At 45.8% G+C, this 22,439-nt stretch overlaps 1 protein-coding gene across 1 annotated transcript in view; it reads right to left on the reverse strand.

The window, feature by feature from the left end:
* The window catches only part of ITGAL (integrin subunit alpha L), a 43,248-nt gene that overhangs the window by 5,394 nt on the left and 15,415 nt on the right, over positions 1-22,439 (reverse strand). Inside the window, exons 7-25 of the mRNA XM_056864224.1 lie at positions 21,701-21,846; positions 20,181-20,325; positions 19,403-19,560; positions 18,417-18,477; positions 16,779-16,911; positions 15,629-15,777; positions 15,076-15,204; positions 13,987-14,190; positions 13,106-13,236; positions 12,554-12,708; positions 11,548-11,699; positions 11,252-11,374; positions 9,973-10,046; positions 8,823-8,964; positions 7,497-7,601; positions 5,934-6,013; positions 4,540-4,626; positions 1,740-1,815; positions 578-688 (exon numbers count right to left, since the gene is read on the reverse strand). Of these exons, the coding sequence (XP_056720202.1) occupies positions 578-688; positions 1,740-1,815; positions 4,540-4,626; positions 5,934-6,013; positions 7,497-7,601; positions 8,823-8,964; positions 9,973-10,046; positions 11,252-11,374; positions 11,548-11,699; positions 12,554-12,708; positions 13,106-13,236; positions 13,987-14,190; positions 15,076-15,204; positions 15,629-15,777; positions 16,779-16,911; positions 18,417-18,477; positions 19,403-19,560; positions 20,181-20,325; positions 21,701-21,846 (2,361 nt within the window). The remainder of the gene's footprint in view (positions 1-577; positions 689-1,739; positions 1,816-4,539; positions 4,627-5,933; positions 6,014-7,496; positions 7,602-8,822; positions 8,965-9,972; positions 10,047-11,251; positions 11,375-11,547; positions 11,700-12,553; positions 12,709-13,105; positions 13,237-13,986; positions 14,191-15,075; positions 15,205-15,628; positions 15,778-16,778; positions 16,912-18,416; positions 18,478-19,402; positions 19,561-20,180; positions 20,326-21,700; positions 21,847-22,439) is intronic.

The raw sequence follows: 22,439 nt of genomic DNA on the forward strand, positions 1-22,439 counted from the left end.
AGGAACATGTCTGTTGTGGGGAAGGGAAGGCAACTGTAAGCCACTTTGAGGCTTCTTAAAGGTAGAGAAAAGCGGGGTATAAAAACCAACTCTTCTTCTTTCTCGCCCTGTGAGGTAGTTCAGTTCAGTTCAGTTCTTTATTATTACAGTCCATGACCAGTAGAACACTCTGAGGTAAGTTAGTTGAGAATATGCAACTGGCCCAAGGTTTTTGGTTTCCTTGCCCTTTTTTAATTGATAAAAGGAGAAGGGAATGGTGAAATAAGAAATCATTCAAGGGGGGACTCCCTGTGCTTTTTACTGACATAAACCTAGGCTTGAAGGCTGGCATTACTGTGTAGTTGCCTAGCAACAGCTACTAAGGACATTTGATTCTTAAAGCGACAAGCACTGCTTCTATTATTTGAAGTTTTAAAAAAACCATTAATTTTTTTTAAGATTTCAGATTTTTCTGTAAAGTTAGGGCGTTTTTTAGGTTTGCAGAAAGATCTGTCCTGTTTGTTCATGGCTCTATGTGGTCATGACTTTCCACCCCATGTATCCCGCTGACACCCAGGTCCTTCCGAATAATACTTACAGCTTGGACTCTATCAACCTTCCATATCAGCCCAGCAGGAAACACAGCAGGCACCTTCACAAACACTGCCACTGCAGCAGCTGGGAAAGCACCCCAGGGCACGTTTTTTACCTGGAGGGAGAAGGAAGAAGAGGCTGAGGGGATGACAATTCAACAGGTTATTCGTCAAGCAATAGCAGGCCAGGGCTGAGCTAGAAGATGGCTGCTCTCACACTAGGAAATTTTTGTACTACTCAGACATTCCTTTTCCAGGGCCAACTGTAAGCATAACTGGAACAGGTTCTGCACAGTGCAATATAGTCCTATATTCCCCATAAAAACACAGCAACACCCACTATTTATTAACAAGCATAACGTGCATCTCTTTTTGTTGCAGAGCAGGAAATAGATCTATCCCATTGGTACTGTTTAGTTACTAAAGACCTGCATTGTAACTTTAGCTAGTAATTTAGCTCCCTATTCCCCCCCCCTTGTTCTATGTTACTTTCATTATTGGAGGGGGGGGCAACCTACTGCTTATTCCAGGCACTATAGGCCAAATTAAGCGTCATCCGGAGTTTTTAAGGGTTTTTTGTTGGGTTTTATTATTTAATTTTAGAATTATTACTTTTATTGTTAATGTGTGATATATTTGATGATGTTCCCCACCCTGAGCCTGATCTTGGCCGGGGAGAGCGGATTATAAATTGAACAAACAAACAAATAAATTTTGGATCCATATGTGAAACCTGCCATTTCTCCCTAAAAACAGACCCTGTTTCTAATCTATCTATCTGGCCCCTGTGCATGAAACAGAACCAACATATGTGGACTTTAGGCAGACCCAGTAAAGCAATTTGTGTCACTTCCAACAATACACAGCCCCTTTACATTCACAGGCATACATCCTCGCAATCTGCCTCCAGCCTTCTTAGCTCTCCTGTTAAAAAGTCCATTGAGCCTATAGGAAAGTAACAAAGGCCAACCAGCTCCAGCACAGGAACAAAGAACTGGACTTTTGAAGTCCTGATTGATTAGAAGTAGAACGGTGAAGGCCATGGCGAGAAAAGTGTTCAAGAGACAAGGCAGGGACCTAGGTAAGACGCTTCCCGATTATTTCAGATCCCAAACATTCCTAAACTTCTCATTCTGCACGATCTCGCAGGCTCTCTCTCTCACTTACTTCATAAAAGTGCGTCACAGTCTTGTTTTCTTGATGGACAGAACTGAAGTTAATGTATTGAACGGATGTCTCTAAGCTGCATTAGAAAAAGAACAAACATGGAGGTGAGATGGGCGAGGCAGTGGGGCAGGGGGAGCCCGCCGCTTTTGGGTGAAAGTGAATGGAACCAGGTGCCACCGGATATCTTCCAATAACTCCATTGTAGTCACCGTCGCCACAGAACCCCCAACCACTCACAGTGTTGTGTATGTATGTATGCGTGTGGGATCAAGGGGAAACAAGTACCTTGTGTGGAAACAAGTACCTTGCGCTGGACAGAAGGGAAACAAGCACCTTGCGTTGCGTCTCCTTCGTGTATCGGTAGTGATTCAGCTGTGCAAGTCGGGCTGCCTACCGACTATTCTGTAGTGATTTCTGTTGAGGATTAGATAGCGAGCTTCGTTACATGTCAGACAGACAAGGGTTAAAATTGATTGTATTGATGCTGACCAGTTCAAGAAGGTGATGTAATCTCCAGAGTGTCAATTAGCTATTGGTCAGTGAGGATCAGTTGTAAACATGTTTGTGGTCACGTAGCCACAATCTGCATATTACTGCTTTCTTCCTTTGTTTAGAAGAGAAAGCAGTACCCAGTTACTTTTTGGATCTCAAACAGTGAGGATGGGGCAACTATGTATTTTAGAGATGCCATGTGCTTAAGTTTAGAAACTGCCAGATCCTTTCTGGCACGTATAGGAAACTAAAAATGTAGTAAGGATTTCTTGTTTTAAACTCAAAGTTTACCCTATCCTATTTTATAGTGTGTAAAGTTTGTTTTTGCTAAGACAAAGGACTTTGTTCATTGTATGCGTCTGCTTTATTTGACTTTCACCAGCCATGATTATACAATCCATAACCTCTGATAAAAGAATTTTCCTAACAATTGCAGCTAGTGAGCCGGGCTGCTCACCGGCCTTCGAGTAATTTCAGCGGGGATGAGCTGGGTTGCCTACCAGCGCTTGTATCCCACCTTCGTCACTACAATTAAGTCGTGTGGGCGATACATGAAGAACGGAGACAGCGTTGCAACAGCAAAAGCTTTATTAAGAACGGGCAGAACAGAACTAACTACTGTGACCGGACCCCTGCTTATATGCCCGCTTGGCCGCCTGCGGCCACTCCCCACCAAATCCGTGATTGGGGAGGATAACCCCAGTAGCCAATAGCGGTATGCTGTTCAGGAGCCCGGGGAACTCCAAACTCCACAAGGTGCTTATTTCCCTTTTGTCCAACGCAAGGAACTGGTTTCCACACAAGGTACTTGTTTCCCCTTGATCCCACATGCATACATACACAACACACAGCACTAGCTAGAAAAAAAAGGGAGGAATAAGCCTAAACTTGTTACCGAGGGGAAACTTTTTTTCCTTCAAGAACCGCATGGGACTTCAGTGGCAGGGATTCTGGGGTGGGAGGGCTGGATATCAGAAGAAGAAGAAGAGTTGGTTTTTATACGCTGGCTTTCTCTACCACTTAAGGAAGAATCAAACCAGCTGACAACCACCTTCTCTTCCACTCCCTACAACAGACACCCTGTGAGGTAAGGTGGGGCTGATAATGCTCTAAGAGAGCGGTGGCTAGCCCAAGGTCACCCAGCTGGCTTCATGAGAAGGAGTGGGGAAACCAACCCGGTTCACCAGATTAGTGTCTGCCGCTCATGTGGAGGAGTGGGGAATCAAACCCGGTTCTCCAGATTAGAGTCTACCACTCCAAACCACCACTCTTAACCACTACACCACTCTGGCCAGCTTTCTCCAGTCCTCCAGAGTACAGTGGCACTAGACTACCCCAGGCCCGAACGGCCACCTTCCCTTTTCCTTTGAACTCAGCTTTTCTGATAACATTACAAATTCTCATACTTCTGCCCCACAGAAATGTCCCCGGATGTGCTGCCTGCAGGTCACGGCTTTTAAACCCAGCTGTTTATCATTGTTCTTCAATATCCAGGTGATTACAATTGAGGATTACATTTGGTGGCATCTGATAAAGCGGGAATTTAGTCCATGAGACTTTACGCCACAATAAGCCTGTTAGTCCTTAAATTGACCCGTGTTGGTTTCATTGCAACAGAGTGGAATGGCTAGCCCTCTGCTGCTTCTGCTAGGAAAGGGAAAGGTCTCCTCTTCTCTCCTCCCCACCCCCACAGCAACTATGAGTCACCCATATGTTGCCCTCATTCTTTCGTAGCAGTAAGGGATGGAAACTTAACTTCAAAACATATAAATAAAAGCTAAGGGATCAGATCCCAAGAACTCCATTCCATTAAGTCTTCCACCAGTTGGGGGAATCTTTGGGAGGGTATCAGTGGATCCATCAGAAGGAGAAGGAGGAGGAGAAGGAGGAGGAGTTGGAGTTGGTTTTTTATATGCCAACTTTCTCTACCACTTAAGGGAGACTCAAACCGGCTTACAATCACCTTCCCTTCCCCTCCCCACAACAGACACCCTGGGAGGTAGGTGGGGCTGAGAGAGCTCTAAGAGAGCTGTGACTAGCCCAAGGTCACCCGGCTGGCTTCATGTGTAGGAGTAGGGAAACAAATCCAGTTCACCAGATTAGCCTCCGCCACTCATGTGGAGGAGTGGGGAATCAAACCTGGTTCTACAGATCAGAGTCCACAGCTCCAAACCTGCACCGTTTCCAGAGTCTACACTTGTGTGGCACTTAATGTGGAATTGTGAGAAAGACAGCCATGGTCAAGAAGTTCTCCTAGCTCTAGAGGAGAGTGGGAGTGTGGGGTACCCAAAGGCACCGGTTCTCTTACCCCTTGACAATGATGTTGATGGGATACTGGACGGGGATCGTGAGAGTAGCCTTGTTGTCAGAAAGGGTGTCATTCCTCTCATTGTCACTGCAAAGTACACAGCCACACAAATGTCAAGCATACAAAACAATCATTAAAGCCAGGGATTGTCTTGGGTTTCCAAATCCTTGCGTAGCCAAGAAATCAAGTCTCTGCAAGGAATTCTGCTCAGGCATCCTTGTGGTGGAAAGTGCCGTCAAGTCGCGGCTGATTTATGGCTACCCCAAGGCAAGAGACCAATGTCGTGAGAATTTTTTGTATTGAACATTAGTTCATATTAAAAATATTAGTTTATATTAAATGAGTTTGGGTTAAAAATAACCACACTTATATCTTAATATTATAACCTATAGCCACACGAAGACCTGACTTTTTAGCTGACCCCAGTTTCCAATTTAGGGCCTCTGATCTTAAAGCAAATTGCAGGCTAGAGGCTAGTTACCCAAAAGAAAACACACCAGGATGCTTGTTTAAGGAGAGAACGAACATTTGGTCCGGCAGCAATCTATCTGCTAAATTGGGGGAACTTGTCACAAACAAACAAATTGTCAGAGACCCTGTTGAAAATAACATTCTGGGAACAGAAAGCTTCAAAGCAAAAACATGGCAAGCCTATCTCCGGGAAAACATGAAAGGAGGGCTGTTGTAAAAATCTTTCTCCCACAGTTTTACCTATAAAAGAGCCTCCCAAAATCCTGGTATTTTGTCATTCTAGGGAAAGAGATCAGGCTTCCCAGTTGTTGCCATCTCTCTCTCTGGAATTGACCCAGAGGCCTCTGTAATTGTTTGTCTGTAATTGTTTGTCTTGCATGTGTGTAAGTTTTGTTATATTCTGTCACATGTATATATATTTAGTTAAGTATTGCTTTTTCTCTTTGCTTTATATTTCCTTGTAAGTATAATAAAGCTGCATGATTTACTTTATCTGTTCTGTGTGCTGTGTAAGAGTGTTTCTCCAGATCTCTCTGGGTTGCCTTTTGGTAAGTGAAGCAGGCAGAGAACCATGCACAACGAACTAAGGTTTTTGCTAAGCTTTGGTGAGTAGGCTAGCAGAGATTTTCCATTTACATCAAGGACCGAGGGAGAGGGCAAAAGGAAAATTCTTCCAACAACCAACAGAGGTGGTTTGTCAGTGCCTGCCTCTGCATAGTAACCCTGGACTTCCTTGGTGGTCTCCCATCCAAGTGCTAACCAGGGCCGATCCTGCTTAGCTTCCCAGAACTTCCCTAATGTTATCATGCACACTCTGCCCACTGCCACCAAATTCCTTACCCCAGCAATACCCCCTCACCTGTACGTTCTGCGTAGCCCCTTGCACAAACCCTCCAAAAGCGACTTCGTCAGCATAAACTTACCTGCTGACATACGCCTCCATCTCTACACTATCTCCCCAGGAGCTGTTTTCAAGAACGTCAAACCAGAGCTCGATCAAAACCTGAAATGGGGGAGGCGAAGCCAAAAATGAGAAAATTCACAGCCCCTGCCAAGATTCTCTGTTCTTTTTCCAGAGTGCTGATCTCTCCCTTGTGCAGCCACAACGTTGAACGACGGAGAGATGCATGCCAGGGGATGTGCCATTGCAATGAGAACGCCAGCCGTTTTTATGTGGCGGTGCCCCTGAGATGTATATTTATTTACAGCCCACCCTCAAATGGGCCCTGATCCAGAGGACTGACCAAGTCCACATCTGTTTAGCAGGGCTGCAATGACAAAGCACCAGGTGTTCCCACGCCCCTTACTGTATCCCTCCGCTCTTAAGATACATGTTACAGGCAATCCTCAGAAATTCTGGGTACGGTAATTTGTTTCCTAAAATTGCAAAATCACAATCATTCTCCATGATGCACCTGGTATTTGATGCACTCACCCCGCTCTACAGAAGCTGATGTTCTTGCCTCTACACATCTGGTGCTTGTTCCTTCATTCTTCCCCCGGGGTTCCCCCACCCCACAGCCATTTGCCAACATTTGCCAGCACATTGCAAGCATTGCTTTCTATTCCCAAAAATTATCCCTTTTCCTCCTGCTGTTCCTCCAGAGTTCTCCCCCCCACACACACTCTCAGTCCAGGATTCTTCTTTCTTCATTTGGGTCTGCATGAAGTGATGGAGCAGCTCTAGGCAGAGACAAACTGGCTATTTAACATTTAACAGGGAAAATTCGGGGGTGGGCCATTGCCCTGGAGGGCTGCTGGTGGCTAGGAGCAAGGAGAGCCAAGCTTTGCCCAAGCTGCAGGGACCACTCTGCCTGGCTAGCTCTTGGGTGCTTTTAGCTTTTTCCCTAGCTCCAAGAAACATTTCCAGTCAACACAGAAATCTTATCACAGGCCTTAATCTTGGAGCCTCTTTTCCTCCCAAAGACCAATTCTGTAGGCCATTTATGCTTGATAATTAGCAGCCTGTTCCAGGCTGAAGTGCCCCACATATTTTTTTGAGCTTTTCACACTGAACCATCATTCAGGAAGTGACTGTGAAGCCGGTGCATACCTGCTTCGCATTTCTTAAGAGCCCCTTTAACGCAACCATTTGTGTTTGCTCCACCCCAGCTGCGAAGAATCCCCTTAAGGAACCATGCAAAATTACAGCCACACATTAGCTATGCACACGGGGGTTGCTAATGGCTATGCAAGCAGGAAAGAAGGAACAGGTGAGTGGGGGGGTGGAATTTCTCCTTTTGCATCGGGACCATGAATAGGCATTTTAAAGGTCGCATTTAAAAAAAAAGATTTGAACGAGCATCAAAACTGATCCTGTATAAATGGCTGTAGTCTCCAGAGGTTACCAGCACAAAAGGTGAATCCAGAATGGGCAGACGCTTCCTACTGAGGCAACCACCTCAGGGCTTATCCCTAGCTTTAGTTAATGCCACACAGGATGTTGTGAAATCCCTACTGCCACAAAGACATTATTGCAAACTCACATTTGTGCGCTCCCTATAGATAGGGTGGCTGACGTTGCAGACGAGATTCTTGAATCCTTGACTTACAGGTGTTCCATCACAGCTCACGATGGTCAGAGTACTGGGCTGCCAGAAAACAAGGGGTACTGTGAGCTATGAGAAATGGACCCAGTTGCAAATCTTCTCTTGCACAATTGCAGCGAGGCCCAAATCTTTAAGAGAATCTGAACTTCGTGGATGAGCAGAGCCCCTCCACCCCCACGCCGCAGTTCCAAGCTGAAGAGGGCCCCCTGTAATCTTCAAAATGACATTCCCTGCAGTTGTTGTATGGTTGCAAGGGAAAGTGAGTTGGGCTGGGGAACCGAGAAGCAGCTCGCCAAAAAACGTCACGTCTAGTTTGGCCCTCAGTGTCTACTAATTATTCCAGAACCTTAAAGTTGAGCAAAAATATGCTTTATCACTAGCTGATGGTATAAACATCCGTACAACATTAGAAATACATTACAAGACTTTTGTGTGAGCCGATTCCAATGGTGAAATATCCATGGTATACAACAATAAGTGACAACGGGCCACACAATATATAAGGTTATTGCTTTATAGCATACCTTTTACATGTATTTCTGGATGTGTCTCTATAATAATTGTAATTGTATATATGACCACTGAAGAAGGCCATAGAGGCTGAAATGCGTCTGGTTAATTATTGGTTATTAACAATGTTTTTATCATCAACAATGTTTTATTGACTAGGCTATATAAAAGGCCAAGTGTTTTCATTTCTGTGTACACCGTATAATAAATATTATCATTTTGTTATAACTTTTAAAGGTAAAAGTTCAAGCACTGGGTCATTCCTGACCCATGGGGTGACGTCACATCCCGACGTTAACTAGGCAGACTTTGTTTGCGGGGTGGTTTGCTAGTGCCTTCCCCAGACGTCTTCCCTTTACCCCCAGCAAGCTGGGTCCTCATTTGACCGACCTCGGAAGGATGGCAGGCTGAGTCAACCTTGAGCCGGCTACCTGAAACCGACTTCCATCGGGATTGAACTCAGGTTGTGAGCAGAGCTTGGACTGCAGTACTGCAGCTTACCACTGCACCATGGGGCTCTTCTTAGCTCAACTTTAAAATTCTTAGTTCTGGTTGAGGTTTTTTTTTCCTTTTCCCCCCTCTTATTCCAGTGAACTCTTGATAACGGCAATTTTGTCGCTCGCTCTCTGTCTCGCCCAGTGGGGGAAAAGAATGCTATCTGCACCACCCCAACTCAGAAGATCATGACATGTAGGGGAGAGAAAGGTTGTTTATGGTGGTGAAGACCTGACCTTTTACAGGTAGAATGCGTACCTTGAGCACAGACACTTTGCGGAAGGAGAGGCCAGGAACGTGGAGCAAGTGGAGGACCGCATGATAAGCATCCTCATGGCGGTTCTCGACTTCCAAGGCCACCTTCAGCACAAATGCAGAAGACAGAAGCAGCTTCACAGACCTGTTCAAAGAGAAGTTGGGGGAGCAAATACATTAGCCACCCTCAGTTCCTCATTTGGGTGGCAGGTTTTTGAAAACTCCAGAGAGATGGTTGTCCCACGATGAAGCTTCCAGGTAGTCCTGGAGCACAGCTATACAAAAATTCGCTTTAATAATAATTTCCTGTCCTCAGGGCACCTCGGGAACTGGAGTCTTGTAGTGGGAAGGAGAAGGCTAGGGACTGCCAAAAGATAATTCTCAGCACTCTCACGGAACCACAACTCCCAGGATACTTTGGGGGAAGCCATGATGGTTACTCTAGTATACAACTGAGATAGATTTTGTATTATTTACCGCTGCAAAGTTTATAATATGAGGCCACAGGAGACTGTGGTATAGAATAAACAAAGGTTTATGGGATGCTGTATGACTCTGACCCCAACTGAACTCAAAATATTACCTTTAACTACTTTTATTTCCTATTTCCTTTCATGTCCTGGTTACCTTTTCCCTTTCCCTTTTTTCTCACCCCCTCCTCTGACCGGCTTACCATTGTTGTACAAGGTTTTAAGGGCACCATCTATAATTTGTAACAGACCTGAAGGTTTTAAAGATAATTTAAGGTATAATTTCTGTTTAATATGCTTTTAAACTGTTGAATTTTGCTGTTAACCACCCTGAGCCTGACCTTGGTCAGGAAAGGGCGGGAATAGAAAGCAATTAATCAAATAAATAAATAAATAACATGCTGAAACTTGCTGCCACAGGTTTTCCAATTACTGCTGATGTTTCTTAAGCTGGTTCCCTACCTGTACCCAATCCAGTTGGTTACAGTTTCATAGCAAAAATAAGACCTTAGAGAAGCCAATATTCTGCCAGCCTCAGCCCCCACCCACAATATGGGGATAACAATACAATACACAGCTGCAATCTTGTCGTAAGGATTACTGACGTCATAACTGTTAAGCCCTTTGAACTACACTATATCAAAGAATAATTTATCTGCTGGAATCAGAGGGGTTTTACGTACCCTGGAGAATGGAAGAGGACTCTCAGGTTGGCATCACACACCTCATCTTCCCCACAGTTCTTCTTGAAAGGAATCTGACATTTACCAAGAAAAGCAGAGTATTTATGGTACGATATCTGTCCTGTATATTACCTCTCCATGCTAGACACATAGATGCAGCAAAAGTCTTTTGCTCTCGTCTAGAACATCTACGGGGGTAGAATCATAGAGTCATAGAGTTGGAAGGGACCACCAGGGTCATCTAGTCCAACCCTCTGCACATGCAGGAGATTAACAACTACCTCCCCCCACATCCCCAGTGACCCCAACCCTCCCCCAGCCATGCAGGATCCCACAATCAAAGCACTCCCAACAGATGGCCATCCAGCCTCTTCTTAAAGAACCTCCAAAGACGGGGACTCCACCACCCCCCGAGGCAGTGCATTCCACCATCGAACAGCCCTCACCGTCAGGAAGTTCTTCCTAATGTTTAGGTGGAATCGCTTTTCTATTAGCTTAAATCCATTACTCCGTGTCCTAGTCTCTGGAGCAACAGAGAACAAGCTAGTTCCCTCATCAACATGACATCCCTTCAAATATTTAAACATGGCTATCAAGTCTCCCCTCAACCTTCTCTTCTCCAAACTAAACAAACCCAACTCCCTAAGTCTCTCCTCATAGGGCATGGATTCCAGACCTTTGACCATTCTGGTCGCCCTCCGCTGGACACGGTCCCACTTGTCAACATCCTTCTTAAATTGTGGGTCTTCGTCTTCTCCTTCTTGCTGCCGTATCTCCCTCGTTGCCTTCTAAGGTTTGCTTTCCCAAAGAGGGAGGGTCAGCCTGACACAGGCTCCTATATGCCCCTTCCTTGAGCCACCTCTCTTTCTGCGTCAGGGCTCAGGTGTGACAAACGACTGCCTCTCCATTCCCGCCACCAGCAACCAAACCACACCCCTCCTCTCACTTCCTTGAAGGGTGAGGATGGGGGCGGCCTTCGCTCTAGTCTACACCATCCATCCCCCTCCAGAAAAACCTGTTCCCTACAGTTCAATATCAATGAAAACAATATTCTTTTTTTAACTGGAAAGATAAATACCACTATCATGCATTTTCCAACATAGACAGCTTTGGAGTCAACTTTGTCATTCCGTATGTCTGCCTGTGCTCTATCCGTTAATATTCCTCTGCCCAGAGCCACTAAACTCTTTGTACAAATTCCAGGACCCCCAGTCTATTCTGCTCCGCTAGATCCACTTTGCTTACCAGGACCCCAGGGGTCCAGGCTTCCGCTTCTTACCTCCACTGTAGTCGTGCTGTTTAGTGGGTTCAGAATAGGGCCGACACCCCCATTATTAGGGTCATCGTTGAGGGAGAAATTCACAAAGACCTGGATATTTGAGATGTAATCCTCAATGCAGTTCTGAAAGGCAATAGAGATGGTTGCCAGACAACTCCACTCAGCCCTTAGAGATATAAACCCCTCCTTGTCTACAGAGGGATCTGTGCAAACACAATGGCTCATGTGAGACTCGTGTAAGAGATGCATGTATAACAAGCTGCCACATCCCATCCTGGAGTGAAACCTCCGCTTACTGGGATGCGAATCTTCTCTTGAATGCACACCGATCCCACAGATATGATCTGGGTCCCCTCCATGACCTTCTTGCCATTCTTGAACGCTCCTCGGTTCTTCATCCGGTGTCGGTCAATCTCCAAGTAGAAGGAAAGGTTGGCAGAGAGATCCCCTGGAAGGGGGAAAAAAAAGTCTGCTTCCTATCCTGTGGACAGGATATGAGCAGTGTGGGGACAAAGCGCGTTGGTGTTTGCCCCACCCATTCTGAAGCCGCTGGATGCCCCCTGTAGATACAGCCTTGGATCCAGAATGGTTGTTTATGCATGGGAGTTTTACCCAGGGCTCGAAGGTTGCCCGTCCCACACTTTTCTGTAGCGAGTGCTAAGAAAGCTATGCCCCAGCACAGTCACCAGCTCCTGGGAAGTCCCCGACCCTTGAAAATGCTGCTTAGTAATTGTCTGTAGTGCTTACTGTGAGAAAAACATCCAGTTCCCCCTTTCCCCACCCCACGGAAATCCAAGTGCCATGTTTAAAAGCATTTCACAAAAAGGAGCTCTTTTAAAGGAACGGGATGGGGGTGGGGGGAGAAACCCAACCGTCGTTTTAAAACCCCTTTTGATGTGGCAAACAACTCTGGCTGGGAGACGTATAATCAGGAAACATTTGACTCCCTGCGCCCTGAAAAGCTGCTCTGTAATTGGCTATAGTGCTTACTGTAAATAAATAAATAAATCACACACACACATGCACCCAGCTCCACTCTCCTGCGCTTTGGATTATGCATGGAGATTTGACCCGGGCTGCTCTCAGAAGAGATCAAAGAATCGGGATTTCACAGCCACGGGAAGACCCAGGATTTGCGAGGGCTGGCTCCGAGGTCATCTCTAATGGACGGAATATTCATGCATAACTCCAAGGAACAACCGAGTCAGTCCAAGGTTGAATGTTAGTCCAAGTACCCATGCAAAAACGACCAATGTCGCAGGGATTAGGATCAGCTAAACGTCACTCTCTGGTATTCCTCACCTTGGTAGTGCTTGGTGGCTAAACTGACATTGAAACAGATGTTGAGGTTGATCTCCTGCCAGGAGCTGGCATTCTCCAGACACTCCACTTCTTTCACTGGGATCTCCTGTGGCCAAAAGTGCACGGTCGCAGCCACGATCACAATGGGTCTGGAGCTGCCGATACATGGAACATAGTGGTTACCTGCTGCCCCCTCAAAAGCTCCCCTGTCCAGTGGCAAAGAGGGACCTGGCAACCCTATCCATAACCAAAGGCCGAGTCCAAGGGTTGTCCCGGTCTCTCCAGAGGCTCTCTTTTCATAAGGCCCCATTTGCTGGAGTTGTTTCACTCTCACACATGCACCATTTCTAACCAAACAAAACCCACTTCTCTTAATTTACTGGAGGCAACCATCCTGCTCCATCCTCCAGCGCCTCTTACTCCCCAGTCCACCATTCTGTTGCCAAAACTAGGGGGAGAATCCAAGAACCCTGGAGCAGCTAAACACACATATGCATCCTATTCCTATAAGCTCAGCTGCCATTTTAAGAATGCTGGCTCCCAGTCACTCACCGGAGTACCACAGCCTTTCCCAGAGCTCCCACGGCAATGTCAGTGAGTCCGTCTTGACTGAGGTCCGTCTTTCCATGGATGGACCGTCCAAAGAATTTCAAGCCAGGAGAAATGTTTGCTCCTTTAATTTTCTGGGCGAGAAAAATGTTTTGACCAGACACTGTATATCAGTAACAGTATATTAATATGTCACATACTAATTAAAAAAAAAAACACTTTTGGCCACTAAAAGGACTGGGAGCAGGAAAATGTGGGGAAAGTAGCCATTGGCCGCTGCGGTGGCAATAGAGAAACCACAGCAAAGTGTCCCCATGCGAAAAGGGTCTTCATACACTTCATAGGACTCACTTACTTTGCCCCACGGGCCCCTGAAAACTATGGTAACACTCGCTTCTTTCCCCCTTCCCCACATAAAAATGCAGGAAACTCCCATCAGTTAGGAGCGAACAAATTTCCCCCCATGTTTTGTATTTATGAGCCCCGTGGCGCAGAGTGGTAAGCTGCAGTACTGCAGTCCAAGCTCTGCTCACAACCTGAGTTCAATCCCGATGGAAGTAGGTTTCAGGTAGCCAGCTCAAGGTTGATTCAGCCTTCCATCCTTCCAAGGTCGGTCAAATGAGGACCCAGCTTGCTGGGGGTAAAGGGAAGACGACTGGGGAAGGCACTGGCAAACCACCCCGTAAACAAAGTCTGCCTAGGAAACGTCGGGATGTGACATCACCCCATGGGTCAGGAATGACCCGGTGCTTGCACAGGGGACCTTTACCTTTTTTAAAAAATTGATTGGCAGTGACTTTTTTTGTCAATCAACAGGTCTTTGAAGGTTGCTGCCCTGAATGCTAGTATGATCCAGGATGGGAATTAGAGTTGTAGTTCGTTACCTGGCTATACCGTGTATGCACCGTCTTCTCATAGCCATTGTAGATGTAGACAACTCCACTCTCCCCGTCTTCTAAGGGTCCCCCCACAGCCACGTCCGTCAGCCCATCCCCATTGATGTCTGCCAGGTCAGCAATGGCTGCTCCAAACCTGCCCAAGGGGTCTTCAGAGTCCCCGTGAAGCTCCCCCAGGAGGGCGAGATTGTCCTGGAAGGAGAAGTATCCTTGAAAGGGTGCTCCTGTTCATAAATTCTGTGATTAGATATTTGGTAGTCGCAACAGGGAACAAAAAATATATGTCTACTTGTGCTGCCCCAGCAGTAAGTTGTAACTAGTGTGTACATAAAATTAGTTAGTCTCTCTTTAAGGGTATTGCATGTAGGGAAATGTAGTCTATTCCAGCAGCAGATCATGTAATCTTATCTTTCCTTCTTTTTTATTCATTTTATTCATTTTTAATAAGGGGTACAGAAAAAGAAGGGGAAAGATGGGGAAAGTTTAACATTTCATTTTTGTGTTTGTGCCCAGAATAACCCATTTTCACCCCACCATAAAATCTCTTATAGAGGTAGAAAGTTTAACCAGTAATTCAAAACTCATTAGTACTTCATTTCTATTCTGTACTTCATTGATTTTTACTGAGGAACTATTATAGACATAAACCTCAACTGATAACTATCTCTATTTCCATTATAAAAAGCTGAACCTATTGTTAAAAATGTGATTATCAAATCTATTAAAATAACCTTTAAAATCTTGTTAGTGTTATCTTTCCTTCTTTACTGGTTCTTTTCCCTCTTCCTTCTTGGCACCAAAGTTTATTCTTCTTCTTTGTTACAAGATGTAAGCAGCTGATGGAATGTGGGAAAACCATAGTCTTTTTACCTGCTCTTATAATGGACTCTTATTGAGGACTTCGCACCCTGCAGTTGTCTCTAGATGGGCAGTGAGTCATAAGTGTCTACTTTGATGTATGTCGGCATTGAATAAAGTTATCATTTTGTGAAACTGTCCTGCGATCGGGGTAGATTCCTAATCTCTGCCTCGGGGCCAGGAACAGAACTGCCCATTCTCTTTGCCCAGTCTACTCACCTGTGCCCAGCCGTAGACATAAACACGACCTCCTTTGAAATACTGCTGGGCCCCGATGAGAAGCAGGTCTGTTTCACTATCGCTGTCCACATCCACTGGGCAAAGGACTGCCCCAAAATATGACCCTATCTGCAAAAGAAAGGTTGAAATGTCCTGGCTTTCGTGACTCTGACCTCGGGAGATGAAACCTCTGCTTGGGGACCTGATGGATGACCTCTGGTTACATTCTCTTTTTGTGCAGAACTCTGGTTGCCACCTGCCCTGACCAGTGCAGCAGCCAGGTTGCAATAGAAAAAGGAGGGGGGGTTGACACGCATTTATCTACACGGGTGTCATGTCAAAAAGGAGAATTCCTGCACCTGTTTATGTACACAGGGGCAGTTAATAGTGCCACAGGTAAAATACCTTTATTGTGGGCACTTCAACAGTAGTCCCTCAAGGTACACGGAGAGTCTTGATCAGGTGAGCTGGGCCACTGTCTTTACCCCTTTGCACCAGACTTGCCCCTCAGTAAAAATGTTATAATAGAGCCCCCCCCCCCCATTCTCCTCACCTGCTCCCCAGGAATCTGCTGCTTTAAGGTCCAGTTGGCAGTGCTGGGGGAGACCTCAAATACCAGGACCCTTCCCACGTGTTGGTACCGAGGGGCACCGACAGCATAGAACTCCCTCTTCTGATGCTGTAAGAATTTCAAAGCATACCCTAGAAAGAAAAGAAAAAAAGATCAGGTGGGACGAGGAAGCATCTACACAATAATGTTAATTCATCATCTTTTTCTAGCTTTGGGGGGCCGATCCAGAGGGGCTCATCTTATGTCCTTAACATACAAAAATATCCCGTTTAATCGTAGATTTTGTCCTTGCTCTGTTAACCTGATTGAAACATTGGTTCACATGTTTTTTCCATTGTAGATTTTATATCCAGGCATGCTTGGATTTACTGGAACCTGTGTTGGTTGACAAAAACTGACCTCTGAGCAGAAGACTCTCAAAATCTTACTGGCAGGGACTGACTAAAGAACCCCTGTATCTGAGGCCAAGTTTCTGTTCTCAGCAATTAAAATATGTGCCCAGTTAACATCCTGCGTATAATCTACTCAGGTTCTAACCATTAATGTTAGATATATTAGGATGTGTGATGTATGTTGAGATTTTACGTGTGCTTCCAACTCATGGCAACCCTAAAAGTCCTCCAAAATGTCCCGTCTTTGACAGCCTTGCTCAGATCTTGCAAACTGAGGGCTGCGGCTTCCTTTATTGAGTCTATCCATCTCTTGTTGGGTCTTCCTCTTTTCCTGCTGCCCTCAACCTTTCCTAGCATGAATGTCTTTTCCAGTGACACTTGTCTTCTCATAATGTGACCAAAATACGATAGCCTCAGTTTAGTCATTTTAGCTTCTAGGGTTAGTTCAGGCTTGATTTGATCGATAACCCACTGTTTTTTTTGTGTGTGTTTTTTTTTGGCAGTCCACGATATCCGTCACACACTCCTCCAACACCACATTTCGAAGGATACTACTTTTTACATAGATTATTAATATTATAATAGCGTTATTCTGTTTCTGAATGGTCCATGGGCCATAATAAAGACGGAGCAACTGACCTTATGATTGCCCCGGATTACTCCACAGACCTGAGAGGAAGGCCCCAAGGAACGGAGAAAGTTCGGGGTGCAAGAGGAGGTGTGGACCTTTTTCTACATACCCAAGTAGGCAGCCTTCATTTCTTCCTTGGCTGCTGGGGCGGTGATGAACTTTTCGCTGGCCAAACCCTCCTGCTGCTCTAGCAGGCCCCCAGCCCAATCGTTAGCACCCACGGCCCCCAGGACCACCCGGCCCTACAGCGAAGAGAGGGAGAAAGTAGAGATAGACGAATGGATCAGCAAATTATCTGACTATGCCTCAATGGCAAAAACTAACTTACTCGGTTAAAAGAAAATCGATTGATGAATTTAAATAAAAATGACAACCTCTCTATGATAAATATATGTTCTGAGCATAATGCAGCTGAGTAACAACCAGAAACATTAATTGTCTGCATGATAAAAATTTAATTAAGTATCATTTAATTATGTATTAGATATAATAGTATGTATTAGTAAGGGTCCCAGGTCCCTCTTCGCCACCAGCGGGAGGTTTTTGGGGCAGAGCCTGAGGAGGGCGGGGTTTGGGGAGGGGAGGGACTTCAATGCCATAGAGTCCAATTGCCAAAGCAGCCATTTTCTCCAGGTGAATGGATCTGTATCAGCTGGAAACCAGTTGTAATAGCAGGAGATCTCCAGCTAGTACCTGGAAGTCGCTAGGCTGGAGCAAAAAAGGCACGTTTACTATAAAAGTCAAGCTGAGAGAAAATATAGTAAGGGCTCTATAAATGACATACAAACTCTTATTCTATAAGCCAGTGAATTTAGTGACAAAAGTGAAAAAATTACATACAATCTAATAAAGGAAACTTATGAAAATAACTATGAGTACATGTGAGGCAATACAATACAATACAAAAATACAAATATATCTATTTTTTTGGCTTATCTCATTCAATGACGTATTAGTCTCTTAGAATTTTGTACTGTTCATATGCTTATTGTTCCCTCAGGAACCGGGAGAAAGATGACGGACGATAGGTGGAGAGGAACGCCGTCCGGATGCTTTGCGTTTTCACTACCCCGTGGGCAGCTTCATCAGCTCTCCTTTCAATTGGAGTCAAAGCTCCTTCAATAAGTTATATATTTTTGTATTGTATTGTATTGCCTCACATGTACTCATAGTTATTTTCATAAGTTTCCTTTATTAGATTGTATGTAATTTTTTCACTTTTGTCACTAAATTCACTGGCTTATAGAATAAGAGTTTGTATGTCATTTATAGAGCCCTTACTATATTTTCTCTCAGTACCTGGAAGTCAGCAACCCTATGTATTAAATATAAGTCATTAGTAGAAAAAAGCAATATTGTAGTCATAGCATTTAGCACTTAATATTTGATTTTCAATGTTTTTAATATTAGCTAATTGTATCTTTTTAAACTTGGAAGGCATGTTAGGAGTATATTAAATTAATGGGCAGGTGTCGGAACCCAAGGGGCGCTAGGGTATTCGGAAATTTAAGTTTGCTTTGTTTGGGCACAGACATGTTGCTATACATGTTTTCTTTTCTTTCTCCCCCCCCAAAAAAAAATTCCTTCTTCCCACTTTCTTTTTCTGTATCCCTATATATCAAAAATAAATAAAAAATATTTTCAAAAAAGAGGGAGAAAGAGGAGGTTTAGCACTCATGGATCCACCCACATCAAGAGAGGCTGAGACCCCTCCTCATTCCACACCATACCCCTGGTTCACCCTCACCTGGGATATATCGGCACTGAATCCACTGGAGGACATCTCCAGGTAGAAGGAGCGATTGTCACTGTTGCTGGTACCTGCAACAAGCACAGGAGGGAAAAGGTTGCCTTTGTAATGAACCGATGCTCTTCCCCTCCCAGAAGCCCAGACACAACCGTGGGAGGGGTGGAAACATGAGTGGGGTTTGCAAAGAACTAAGCAGATTTAGGAGTAGGGTTGCCCACCTCCAGGTACTAGCTGGAGATCTCCCGCTATTACAATTGATTTCCAGCCGACAGAGATCTGTTCCCCTGGAGAAAATGGCCGCTTTGGCCATTGGACTCTATGGCCTTGAAGTCCCTCCCACCTCCCAAACCCCGCCCTCCTCAGACTCCACCCCAAAAACCTCCCGCGGTGGCAAAGAGGGAACTGGCAACCCTATTTAGGAGGCATGACTTTCTGGGTAAAGAGCTGTTAAGTCGCAGCCGACTTATGGCAACCCAGCAGGGTTGTCAAGGCAAGGGACTAACAGAGGTGTTTCGCCATTGCTTTTCTCTGCGTAGCAACCCTGGTATTCCTTGGTGGTGTCCCTGACCCTGCGAAGAAGGAGGAGAAGGAGGAGGAGGAGGAGAGTTGGTTTCTATATACCGACTTTCTCTACCACTTAAGGGAGACTCAAACTGGCTTACAATCACTTTCCCTTCCCCTCCCCACAACAGACACCCTGTGAGGTAGGTGGGGCTGGCCTCATGTGTAAGAGTGGGGAAACAAATCCAGTTCACCAGATTAGCCTCCGCCGCTCATGCGGGGGAGCGGGGAATCATACCCGGTTCTCCAGATCAGGGTCCACCGCTCTAAACCACCGCTCTTAACCACTTCATCACACTGACTTCTGAGATCTGACAAGGTCAGGCTAGCCTGAGCCATCCAGGTCAGGGCATGGCTTTCAACAGGACACCTTTAATGTCTCCTCCCCAATCATAATCCACCAAGCAATATATCAGCCCAACATTACACCTTCAATATCGTAGATCTTTGCCTGGAGTTCGTTGAAGCTGTCCTTGAGATCCTCAAACCTCTTGAGGACCTTCACAAAGGCATCTTTGGGCTCCGAGGCAATGCTTGTGACCTTGGCTTGGCTCACATCCTTGGGAAAGTAACTTCCAATCTGGGGAGGCAACGAAGGACCAAGTGAGGCGGAGGAAGCTTTTGAGCATGGGAAGAGAACAAGGATTCTGTAAGGGTTTAGGAGGGAAAGAGAATGAGCCTGTGATTTGCTCCCCAAGTCTATGAACTGTGAGAAAACTAGAGGCTGTACTACTGGTTTTAAGCACTGGACAGACATTACTTTGAATGCATGGTGGGGAGTCGGAATTGTATTTGCCATCCACATTCCAACCTCCGCACATTCATTGCACAGAGAGGTCCTCATGGTGGTGGTGGCGGAAAGCGCCAAGTTGCCCAATTTTTCGCGACCCCCCACATTCAGTTACGCGACCCCTTATGGGGTCATGACTAGGGTTGCCAGGTCTCTCTTCGCAACCGGCGGGAGATTTTGGGGGCAGAGCCTGAAGAGGGTGGGGTTTGGGGAGGGGAGGGACTTCAATGCCATAAAGTCCAATGGGCAAAGCGGCCATTTTTCTCCAGGTGATCTGATCTCTTATCGGCTGGAGATTAGTTGGATTAGCAGGAGATCTCCTGCTACTACCTGGCAGTTGGCAACCCTAGTCATGACCCACAGTTTAAGAAGCTTTGTACTAAAGTACACAGGACTCTTAGAATGTTTACCCCAATTATAAAGCGCGAGATTTTCTTGTCCTTGGCAGCTTTTATACTTCCATTGTCAGAGTCGGTGGCATCTCCATCGGTGATGATGACCATTACTCGGTTTGCGCCTTCCCGGGTGCCGCGTTCAGGAACAAAAACCTTTTCCCTGTCATCAACAGAATGCCAGTTATCCGGACTGTGACCACATTCGTAAGAACAATCAGTTTAGATTAATAAATGCTTACTGCTATTTAGCGTCTGCTCACTGGCTAGTTCACACATGTAGGAACACCTGATTATCCAACACAGTCAAAGAGGAGGACGTGTGGAAGCTCCCAAAAATGCTGGGGCATGCTGCTCTCAATGCAGGGGGAAATCCCCGCATGAAAGCAGCCCTGAACATCATAGAATCAGAGTTGGAAGGGATCACCAGGGTCATCTAGTCCAACCCCCTGCACAATGCAGGAAACTCACAACTATCCCAGACACCCACTGCCCAGAAGATGGCCAAGATGCCCCCCTCCCATGGACTTCCCAAGTTCATAGAATCAGCATTGCTGAACGATGGCCATCTAGCCTCTGCTTAAAAGCCTCCAGGGAAGGAGAGCTCACCACCTCCCAAGGAAGCCTGTTCCACTGAGGAACCGCTCTGTTAGAAAATTATTCCTAATGTCTAGATGGAAACTCTTCTGATTTAATTTTAACCAGTTGGTTCTGGTCCGATCTTCTGAGGCAACAGAAAACAACTCGGCACCAGAAAACAACTGGAAAACAACCAGAAAACAACTGGCCACTGTGTGAACAGACTGCTGGATTTGATGGGCCTTGGTCTGATCCAGCAGGGCCTTTCTTATGTTCTCTATATGACAGCCCTTCAAGGACTTGAAGATGGTTATCAGAGCCAAGTGGGGATCTGAACTCCAAACCCCCAGTCTTAACTCAACTTCCAAAGCATCTACCACACTGCTCCATATGTATCAATTATTGCTCACTGACACCCAGAGTCTGGCTTAGTGTAAGGCATATTCTTGTGTGTGTGTTAAGTGCCGTTAAGTTGCTTCCGACTCATGGCGACCCTATGAATCAGTGTCCTCCAAGACGTCCTATCTTTAACAGCCTTGCTCAGGTCTTGCAGACTGAGGGCCGTGGCTTCCTCTACAGAGGGATCAACGGCCACATCCGCAGAAGAGAACAGGCAGCTCCAATGGGGATGGGGGCAGAGGAATCCTTGAAGGTTAGCTGCTGGGCAGCAGAAGTAGTGGAAGGTGACACTGGCGGAGGATCTTTTGTAGACAACGGCAGGGCCACTACAGCTAACCCTGGTTAGTACTGCGCAGAAGGCAATGGTAAACCACTTCTGACCAACCCTTACCTTGAAAACCCTGTGATGAGGCAATCCAAAGGCATATTCTTACCTTGTAGATAATGTTAAAAGATCATCATTCCCCACTCCTGAAGCATCTGGGCTCATTCCACTTTTCCAAGTGGTCTCATTCCTGACCTCGTCAGTGTCTCCCCACATTAAGGACAAAAGTACTCACGCTACAAATTTGATGGCTTTGAAGGTGTTTGTAGTACTTTTCTTGTGTGCCACGTTGGCCAACAGATTTTGAGGATTGGGATCGTTGGTATAATTATTAAAATCAAACTCGATACTGATGTCATATGAAAACTGCACAGCGGCAAACTGGGGAGGGGCGGGTTGGAAGGGAAAGCAGGAACAGTGTTAGACAACATTATACAATACCACTAACTGCTCAGGTTCAGGGATAAAAGGGCTAACACTGAAAGGCCACAAAGGGCGAGAACAGAATGGTTGCTTTCACCCTCGATGTTCAAGTCTGGAATGGCCGTCATTTGTTCGCTCAGTTTTAACAGAAAATCTTTGTCATTCTGACATATTCCAGCATTTTCTGTGCTGCAGCAGTTCTTTCACCTGTCCCTTTAAGACCAGCAGGGGCAGTGCATACACACCTATCCGGAAAGAATTATGTACCTGGGCTACCTAGCAGCATTTATGTACCTGGGCTAGGGTTGCCAGGTCCCTCGTCACCACTGGCAGGAGATTTTTGGGGCGGAGCCTGAGGAGGGCGGGGTTTGGGGAGGGGAGGGACTTCAATGCCATAGAGTCCAATTGCCAAAGTGGCCATTTTTCTCCAGGTGATCTGATCTCTATCAGCTGGAGATCAGTTGCCTTAGCAGGAGATCTCCTGCTACTACCTGGCAGTCAAATAAATAACAACAAGCACTGATGGCACACAACTTATATAATGAATTAGG

This window comes from Euleptes europaea, chromosome 18 (genome assembly GCF_029931775.1).
Source record: "Euleptes europaea isolate rEulEur1 chromosome 18, rEulEur1.hap1, whole genome shotgun sequence".
NCBI lineage: Eukaryota > Metazoa > Chordata > Lepidosauria > Squamata > Sphaerodactylidae > Euleptes > Euleptes europaea.